This window comes from Orbicella faveolata, unplaced genomic scaffold (assembly GCF_042242905.1).
Source record: "Orbicella faveolata isolate gen_17 unplaced genomic scaffold, um_ofav_v1 contig_46, whole genome shotgun sequence".
Lineage (NCBI taxonomy): Eukaryota > Metazoa > Cnidaria > Anthozoa > Scleractinia > Merulinidae > Orbicella > Orbicella faveolata.
The window spans coordinates 24295526-24305887 of NW_028301576.1; the positions used below are offsets into that span (position 1 = coordinate 24295526).

Sequence of the window (10362 nt, forward strand, 5' to 3'; positions counted from 1 at the left end):
GCAAACAGTGACTAGGCCAAGTCACAAATGTGAAATTTTATTTACGAAATTGAAAACGGCAGCAAACATTACACGCCATTATTAATGCACCTAACTATTCGTGTCATAAGTAAATGCTATCTCTGAGGAGTGCGTTTTCTTGTAATACAGTAAAACTATATGGTCCTATAGGCTGTGCTAAGTTCATGCCAAAATGGCAATCGTGAATTTATAAAAACAAAACAAAAAATCTATCACTGGTATCCGGCCTTGTCATACTTCGGTGCAACTTTTGTTCCCCAAAGGCAGACAAATATGGACGGGTCATAGGCGTTGTTCGCACAACATTTCAGCACTGCACCATATGGGCGAGGATTGAGCTTTGAACCACAGCAGATACCCGTGTATGGATCGTACGGTGCGCCTGCGCACTTGGTATACACCTGGTTACCGCTACAGAAATGAGACTGAGAGTTGTACGGGCTCGGGCCACAGCATTTGGCATCTTTACCACCCACCCGCTGTTGTACCGTACCATTGCAGCACAGGGAGCTGGCAAGGTTGTATGGCCTGGCTCCTCCACACAGAGTCACCACAGTGTCATTGTAGCAGAAGTAGCGGCTGGAGTCGTAGCTTTCTCTGGCGCAGCATTTGGCATGCTGTCCTCCTTGCTTGGGTGTCAGGGTATTGCCACAGCACTTTTGAGTGTTCAGGTCATAGCGAGCGTAATTACAAAGGGGGACAACCTGGCCACCGGTGCAGAAGAAGCGGTCACTGGCATACGCTCGCTTGCCACAGCAATCTGTCTGGTTTCCTCCAAACCGCGGATTAAGCGCGTTATCGCAGCATTTAAACTTCGATGGGTCATACTTCTTCTTGTCGCATAGGGTGTAAATCTTCCTTTGCTCGCAAAAGTAATACCGGGAATCGTAACTCTTCACTCCACAGCATTGCGCAGTAAGACCACCGTCACGGGTCACCGGCATGTTTCCACAGCAGATGAAGGAGGTAGGATTGTAATCGTGGCCTCCGCAACGCTGATATATCTTGCCACCGAAACAGAAAGACTTGGAGCTGTCGTAGCTTTCAGCCGAGCAGCACCGAGCGTAGTTTCCCCCGGTACGAGGCTGAACGTATCCAGCACAACACAGGTGTGATGTAAGTCCATACGAGCTATTTCCACATTTAGGAGTGATCTTTCCTTGGAAGCAGAAGTGCGAGTAAGAATTGTAGCTTTCTTTACCACAGCACTGTGAAAGCGCCCCTCCCTTCTGTAGAACAACTGAACCGTCACAGCACTGCGAGGTATCCGGCGTGTACGCTGCGGCGCCGCACTTCAGGTACGTCTTGCCGCCGTGGCAAAAATGACTTCTGCCGTCGTACAGATAGCTGATGCAGCATTTGGCATGGGCTGCGGGAACGCGACCGTAAACTGCCAGGCTACCGCCACAGCAGGTGGACTTGGTCGGATCATAGGCGCTGCTACCACACAGGTGGATGATCGTGTCGTTGTGGCAGAAGAATTGGCGGCTGTTACATAGTTAAGAAGGGAAGAAACAAATTGGAATATATAAATGACTGTGTTACCCATACAATATTAAGGGATTGCGTTATGTAATTTGGAGACGTTATGGAAGCTTCGATTGTACAGAAAACCCGACTCGTAATTAACAGTCAATTAAATAAAATAAATAAATAAAACACTTTAATAGCTGACACAATTACTGGTAACCCAGTAGTTTGCATTGTGGGCTATTAATTAAATGAATTCATTGAAGTACATGTAGAAAAAAGAGGGATTGAACCATTTCAACGTTAAAGATTTGAACCCACACAAAGACAAAAGTAGAACTAGGTTACGCCCTGGTTTTAATGTATTAATAATTCCTGTGTTAAACCATACAAAAATGTAAACACAGATAACCAAAGTGTGCTATAATAGTTTGTATGGAGTTTTCTCTCTCTACTTCGCGTCAGACTGTTAAAACCCAAAATCGTTCGAATGTATATAGAAATGTTAGAAAACCAGTTTACGGTTTTACTTTCTTGTGGCTTTTTATTTTAAAGGAAAGACGTACTAGATATTTTATCAGAGTTTTTGATCGAATATTTCAAATCTGGACAAACTCCTACAGAGCTCCATACAAACTCTAACAGTAGTACCCTTTGGACGTCAATCCCGCTCTATAGGGTCCAAAGGTCGGTTTGTAAATGCCAGCTAACTCGAAAGTGCTTGGCTGAATTAAGCGTTTTACCATATGTTGGTATTTCTAGTGGTGGTCGGTACAGCAAAATTCGATTAAAGGCAACATTGCATTCTCCAGACCCATAACACCTCACCTATTATAACTCTTTTTGCCACAGCATTTCGTGTCCTTTCCTCCAGCACGCAGCACTAATTCTTTGTTGCAACACATGAACGAGACAGGATCATAGCTTTTGTAGTTACACCGCTGATAGATTGAGCCTCCATGGCAGAATGAGTCGTGTGAGTTATATGCTAGGCTTCCACAGCAGTCGGAATATCTTGCTCCATAACTACGGCCAATTTTACCGGCACAACATTGTTCACTAGAAGATAAAAAGAGCGGGAACACTTATAAGAAACATAATTTTCTTAGTATTTTAAACTAACCACTTCGTCATAGCTACGGTTTATCGTTTTGTTGGTGTTGCTGCTGTTCTTTTTTTTTTTTTTTTTTTTTTTTTGGCTTCGTTGTTTGTTTTGCATGTTAAATTGGACAACAAACGCTGAAGTAAGACCAATTTTCTGAAAAGAAAATTCAAATGTTCACCAAAACGAACCTCCAGTACATATTCTTTCTTTCTAATATAATTTGATGGGCAGTGTTGGTTTAAAATTGGCCTTTGATTGCCTGTTAAGCATATCGACCAGCTAAAACGTATTAAGGTGCTTTTCTTTCTTGGGTTTTGCAATGCTATAACAGGCCAGTATCAGCTACTGCTCTATCCTTACCTGGCAGGATTGTATATTTTGTTGCCACACTTGTGTATAACCGTCTTGTTGTTGTAGCAGAAGTAATCCTTTGAATCGTAGTTGACTGATCCACAGCATCTGGAGTATTGACCACCCACCAAATGCAAGACTTTTCCGTTACAGCAAGATTGGCTGCGAGGATCATAAGCCTGGCTTCCGCATTTGAGATACACCACATCTTGGAAACAGAAGTACGACTGGGTGTTGTACACCGACTTGGCGCAACAACTGGCATACCGCAGAGGAACTTTGCCGAGCGGTATGGAGGAACCGGCACAACAGAGGTCCCCTAGAGGGTTGTATGAGCTGTGTGCACACAGAGCATACAGTTTATTATGGCTGCAGAAGAACTTGTCAGGGTGGTAACTCTTTTGACCACAGCAACGGGAATTTGAACCAGCGCGTTCTACCAGATACTCACTACAGCACTGATGTGTGCCGGGATTGTACTCTTGTTGCCGGCAGCGACCATAAACCACTTTATTGTAACAGAAGTTGATGCGAGAATCGTATGAGACATTAGCGCAGCACTTGGATGCCAGCCCTCCAATGCGTGGTTGCTGGGTGCCAAGGCAACAGACTGTCACGCTTGGGTTGTAGCTCCTCCTTTGGCAGAGTGGATATACTTTGGATTTAAGGCAGAAGTAACTGGTCTCGTCATAGCTCAGATAACCACAACACTTGGCCTTACTGCCTCCGACTCGGGATGTCACGTACCCGTTGCAGCACATGAAGCTATAAGGATTGTACTCGATCTTTCCACATAATGCATACACCTTGTTTGAATGGCAGAAGTGCGTCAGTGAGCTGTAACTGTAGCGTGAACAGCAACGGGCAGCAGCCCCACCCAATCGGGGAACCACGTAACCGTTACAGCAGAGGTGACTGGTGGGGTTGTAGCTGCTGGCGTTACACTTTCGTAAGACGCGCCCACCGTAGCAGAAGTACGACGCGGAGTCGTAGCTGTTTGCACCGCAGCACTTGGCACCGTAGCCGCCAACTCGAGGAACGACTCGCCCAACGCAGCAGTGTTGACGAGTGGGGTTGTAACGATTCTTTCCACACTTGCTGTTTAAGCAAAAAGTTTTGATAACGATTTTGAATTTACTCAACGAGAACTGAAATTTGAAGTCATACGACGAATCATTTTGTTCCTTAGTGGAGTACTAATAAAAAAATCAAACTTAGAGTCGAATTCATAAAGCTTTGAACAAACATTGAAGTGAGTTTTAAAATGCTCAAGCAAGTGTGAGTCCGATCCGCATATTATGGCTTAACCTATATTAAATCGAATTGCTATACTCGCGTACGGAATTTAAAATGGAATTTGGAATTTACAAGGCAGTTTGAAACTGCAAAAATTTTAATTTGTGCAACTTACGACATAAACAACTGTAGTATCTGAGCAAGAGAAAACTTTAGTTCGAAATTGCATCTGAACCTCGTTTGATATGATTTGAGTTGAGTTGAATCTAATTTTGATGGTCATAGAGCACGTGGAATTTCTAGGAAAAGTTCGTAGGCCATTTTCTCTTTGTTATGGATTTAAAAAGAGTGATTAATTTACCTTTTCATCTACAAGACGTTCATGTACTTACCTGTGAACAGTTTTTTCGTAGCAAAAGGCCGATAGCTGGTCGTAGCTGTTTTTACCGCAGCACTTCGCATACAACCCACCTCTGCGCTTAGCAATCACGGAATCACAGCAGATCTCGCCAACTGGGTTGTAACGCTTCTTCCCGCACAAAGAAATGATTTTGCTTCCGTAGCAGAAGTATTGGCGTGAATCATAGCTTCGTGCGACACAACATGCAGTATAGCTTCCACCAATCCTGGGCACCACGCGTTTGGAACAGCAAAGATTCTTGACGGGATTATAAGGCATCAGTCCGCATTTCTTGTGCACTTTGCTGCTGAAGCAAAACTCAGAGCGCGAGTCATAGGTACGGTTATAACAACAGCCGGCATAGCTACCGTAACTACTCCGAGACGCGACCAAGTTGTTACAACAGAATGACGACTGGATATTGTACACACTTCCTCCGCACTTCTTGTAGATCTTTTTGGCATGGCAGAAGAAGTGTCGCGAATCATAGCTCTTAATTCCGCAGCATTGTCCTTGTTTTACACCGTATTGTGGATTCATGTGCCCACTGCAGCAGAGGAAGTGTGTAGGGTCGTACACTCTGCTACCGCACTTGCGAATGATGGTGCCTTTGTAGCAGAAGTTGAGGGACGAGTCGTAAGCCTTTTTCTCGCAGCACCGCGCATGTTTGCCACCGGGGCGCTGGTAGAAGTTGTTCTGGCAACAGATGTACGATGAAGGATTGTACGTTTTCTTGAAACACTGCGGATAGATTTGTTTATTGAAGCAAAAATACCTGTTGAATCGTACAGAGAAAAACGATTAACATGACAGTATTAAAGAAATTGTCGCCTGTCACATTTTATTTGGAAAAAAAAACGTATCACCAATCCATTTAATTTAGTGAATAATTCATACGACAAGGTTGTCATGAAAAAAGTGTTAGGTCAGTTTATGGTTTTCGAGCATGGCACTTTTTAAAATGTATATTTTGGATTTACCGTCTGAGTTTGTGGCAAATTTCCACGCAGTTAATGAAAATGTCAAAAAGAAACCAAGGTATCTACATCCACATGAAAAAAAATCTGTGAGCAGACAAAACTGACGTTCTCTTCAAAATGAACTTTATGAAATGATTTCAGAAAATATTTACCTTGATAGACTTTATGTTAATTTGATTGTCGATCTCATTTAATTAGTAAACAAAACTCGGACAGCTACAAGCTTCTGTTAGAGAGCTCCATCAAAGTGTTGTCACCTACCTTCTGCTATCATAACTTCTGTCTTGACAGCATTTCGTGTCCAGTCCGCCAAAGTGGGGTCTGATCTTATTTTCGCAGCAAATGAAGGAGTTAGGGTTGTACGATCTGCTCTGACACCTTCCATACACTTTCTTCTCGTAACAAAAGTTAACGCGGCCATCGTAACTCTTGGTGTGGCAACAGGAGCTGTGGCCGCCGCCTATTCGAGGGTTGACTACACCAGAGCAGCACTGCTGGGTCGTTGGGTTGTAGGTCAGCTTGCGGCAGAGAGGGTAGATATGTCTTTGATAGCAGAAGAAGAAGCGGGAATCGTAGGTGTGTGTGCCGCAGCACTTAGCATGGCTACCACCGACACGTCTCACAACGTGGCCTTCACAGCATTTGAAGAAGAAGTCTAGAGAAACAAGCAAATTTCAGTATACAATTACGGAAATATGGAGGGTCTAACACAGGTTTGACGGGATGCGGGATTTGCGGGAACGGGATTTGCTCATTTTGACAGGCAGGGAACGGGATAGTTTTAAAATTGACGAAAAGATGCTAAATATAAAAAGACAGAAAATGGCAAGTTACGAATGTTACTCCTAAAGATTCCGATTGGGTTGTGATGGAGGTATTTAACCAGAAATAGGGGCGGGACCTATGTTGGAACTTCACTATGTAAGCGACAAGACAATATTCAACTGATTTGCACGTTTGTTACAAGACTTCAATTTAAGTTCGTGATGAGAGCAAACATTAAGTTTCCTTTGGAACGCGAGTCAGATTCAAGACAAATTGCAGTTTTGCAAACTATGAAAGCATAAAATTGCTTACCGACAAATCAAAAATCAAATGTAACCTTACTTTGCAAATTTAACAGGTAAATTTGCAATCTACTTTGCTTAATTATCACTGCAGCCATGAGTATATAGTGTCTTCCTTTGACATTTCATTGATAATACTTCATTCAAACCGATTGTTAAGAGCTTTGCTATCAAAATTTCTATAGCCAGCTATAAATAATATTGACCTTAATTCGTAAATCAGCGTAAACCATACATTTATATTGTTCATAAGTCCATCAAGCTTTTGTTTAATATTTAGTCCATTTATATGCAGCCTAACAAGACAAGATGTAAACTGTTCACTGGACACGCGTTATAAAATTCTTGGGCGGGTACAAGAGATCAACACTAAAGAAATACATTTACCGCGAAATACAGAGACAATAACCAATATTGGTCTTTTCATTGTTATAATTTGGTCAAGGCGTGTTGACCATGATGAAGCACTATTACTTTGATAGGTAGTTTACTTAAATTTCTTTAAATATTATTAGTACATCGTTACTGTTCACAGTCTATGGTTGAAGGATTTTATCAGCGGCCTATTTTAGACCGTCGTGCGGGACAAGACGCGAAGATTTCGTGTTGAGTCATCTTCCTTTTTTAAACTTCAAATTATTTTTGAACCTTTACAAGTTTTTGATAGCCTTGAATAGTCTTGACAGCTTTGATTAATTAATTTTCGTCAAGTGTATGGTGATATTTGGAAGAACAAGGAAACAACAGGAGAAGACGAAGAAAAACAGCAACGAGAACAAAGACAACTTGAAAGAACACGAACTTGAAGAAATGTACATGACCACAAGAAATGTACGGGAACGGAATTAATATTAGTTAATTCCCGTCCACACCACGACGACGAAATTTGAAAACGCAGCTTTATGTCTTCGGTTAGGCCTAGTACCGTCCATACTAATGAGTCACGAAAACAGAGCAATTCGAAAAGGCTATTCAAATCGGAGGGATGTGAAAGCACCGGCTTTGCGTTCTAGCGTGAACGGAAAACATTTTGAAAAAGGAAACTTTCGAAAACGATGGCATAACGATAATCAGGTTATTTCTTCGCCCGGGTTAAATTTTCCTCGAACACAAATCCAAAATGACCGGTGACTGTTGCGTTTTTAAATTTCTCCGGCAAGAGTGGACGGGGCCCTTAGACTTTATCAATCATTGAACTCCAACGTGAAGAGATCCTAGTGTGTTTTTGAGAGTTAAGAAAATAAAATTATGCCAGCAGCTAAGCAAAACGTAGGTGAAGACACGTTACTCATAAGAACGCTGCCATCAAACTTGCTCTGTGAGGAAATTAAAAGACATTACTAAAAAAGATATAAACGTGAAAGGGTCCGGTACAGACACGATATTAGAAGCACAAACGTGAAAGCCACAGAAATTCGTGGAAATGTTTGCGTCTGTTATATCATTCAAACATGAATTAAGTCAAAGTTTTTAAGCGGCATCTAAGAAACCGTTACTCCTTCTCAAAAGTTAATGAGCGCGAGATATACTGAATATTAAGCTTTAACTGCACTTCACGAAATCACAATATGTAATCTTTATTATATTGGCTGGGTTCCTCCAAACGGTCTGAGTTCTAACGTTCCTGAATTAAAATGATCAGTGGTCGTTGAAGAGAAGTTCAAAGACGGCAATCGATTGAACTCATTCTTATCATACTGCCCTTATTATCTTAGCTACCTTTATTGATGGTACGTAAAATGTGTAGACCAAATCGCGTGGTCAAAGATGGATTGAATTTAGATATAGGTGGTATGGTGTTCTAGCTACACTGAGCAGTGAAATGGTTGATATTCAACATGTAAACTTTGTTTATAACTCAATAGATCTGTTTCTTAAAAGCGGAAGAGACACTTAAAGTACACTTTTGGCAAGGCCTTAAAACGTCATCGTTATATTGATATACTGATATTTTCAGTTTTCTTCACATTCTCCTCTCTCTTTTTCAGCTCGAAATCGTGTTTTAAGATCAATCATATTTACGAGTCGAAAAACAAAATACAATGCTTTGAAAATCAGCGGGAAATGTCAGTCTACTAAGAAGCTTGATTATCTTCCGTGTGAAACGAGACTAGAAAATAATTTACTAGTACAAGGAACCTAGCTTTTTGAAATTCAGTTTTCTTTGAAAATTACCCAATGGATTTGCGAGTTCTCTTCATCCATCGTCTGGAATCTTAAATATTCGTGTTTTTAGCTGGTGAATATTATTCAACCATTAAGTAAGTTCAGTTTCAATCCAGAAATCTGTTGAAAATGTGGTGGGGGTTGGGGTCGGGGGGGGGGGGGCAGGAGAATGACCATATATAGAGGCTGTAACACGTTACCAGAGCAATGGAAGCAAAGAGGATGTACTGGCAACATTTGTAACGTTACTTTCAGTCAAACTTGAAGATAAAACTAACTTTAAAGACTCACTCAAAAGAATGCTCACCAAATATCAAGCTAAACAAGAAATGACTATGCCTATAAAACCTACTCTTTCCTGGTTATTTCAACAACTGTACATTGTCCAAAGACGAAAAAAGTTCTTACCAAAGTTTTTGTGTTTACTCATCAATTGGCTTCCCACACTCGCAGAGGAGGTACTGAAAACATCTGGTACACTCAGTAAGATACCTAAAGAGATGGTTAACGCCAAAGGAACCATCATTTTGTCCTGGGTTTAGTCACCTAGCTGCAGACTCAAGTAAACGTTACAAAACCTATCGTATTTATATCTAAATGCCTGGGCCATGAGCGCTAGATACGCACAAAGGCATGAAAAATGGCCTCTTGGAGCTTAAGTGTTTCATACAAAGCCACGAACGTTAGCAATAAGGAAATAATTGTCTTGGCACCAACTTAACAACGCAACATACTAAATATGAGTGCAGGTGTGTGACTCGTTTTTATTCAAAACTACGTCAAACCTATTTTTTTTCCTCAAGCGAACACGGCAAATATCGTTAGTCACCCACCCACACAACAATAAGCTATTTAAGATGGGACATATAGGATGTTTGCTAACGTTTAATGACCAAAAAAGCCTAAAAGGGACCGAAATGACGTTTTGGTTATCAAAAGAACGTAGACCCTTGGACAGCTGACAGCCGATAAATATCTTGAAAATATGTTTTCCTTTTCTTCCAACCTAAAAACCAGTTTCAGCATGTTCTGAAGGACAGTCTTATTTTCAGGTGACTCAAAGTTTTGATATTCTTTGTAATGCTGATATTCGTTGTAATGCTGCTTCTTAACGCAGGAAGTATCGATGAAATACGTATGGGAAAATAGAAGAAACAAAAAGAATAAATTCGTTTGCGTGAGAAATACACCGGAACTAAAATGTTTTGAGAGTTTTCACGATGATTATGGCAAGTTTACGTTGGTTTGATCGACTGGATGCACGCACGGATAGCTTTTGGAGGAGCTGTAGAAAAGTTGATCAAAAATAGAAAAAGTAAGAAGTAGGCAATCCACATGCGATCAAAGAAAATTAACGGTGACAGTGGACTATTAAAATAATAGTACTTTGAAATTCAGAAACGCAGTTCTAGATAGCATGCATGTAATTAATAATAAAATTCTGTTTTATGGTTAAAGAAAGCGACCACAAGATCATTGAGGAAGAACTTACTTTGTTACTTACGAATTTTTACTTTATTAGTGGTCACATTCTTATCATTATATACCTTTCTCGTTTGTTTCCAT

At 41.0% G+C, this 10362-nt stretch overlaps 1 protein-coding gene across 1 annotated transcript; it reads right to left on the reverse strand.

The window, feature by feature from the left end:
- Positions 1-21: 21 nt before the first annotated feature.
- Positions 22-9386, reverse strand: LOC110058030 (uncharacterized). Its single transcript, XM_089278124.1, has 6 exons — positions 9205-9386; positions 5825-6218; positions 4576-5358; positions 2957-4045; positions 2320-2550; positions 22-1509 (listed from the first exon to the last, which is right to left on the reverse strand). The coding sequence occupies exons 1-6, from the start codon at positions 9320-9322 to the stop codon at positions 234-236; spliced, it is 3891 nt and encodes a 1296-aa protein (XP_089134250.1). The 5' UTR covers positions 9323-9386; the 3' UTR covers positions 22-233.
- Between the last annotated feature and the right edge of the window lie 976 nt (positions 9387-10362).

Bases quoted from the DNA above. Each gene is read 5' to 3' on its own strand.
- LOC110058030 (XM_089278124.1), bottom strand. From the start codon at position 9,322: ATGATGGTTCCTTTGGCGTTAACCATCTCTTTAGGTATCTTACTGAGT. The intron at 5,359-5,824 runs GTAGGTGACAAC...ACGATTCAACAG, and splicing joins AGAAGTTATGATAGCAGAAG to GTATTTTTGCTTCAATAAAC. The intron at 1,510-2,319 runs GTGAGGTGTTAT...ACTATGTAACAG, and splicing joins GGCAAAAAGAGTTATAATAG to CCGCCAATTCTTCTGCCACA.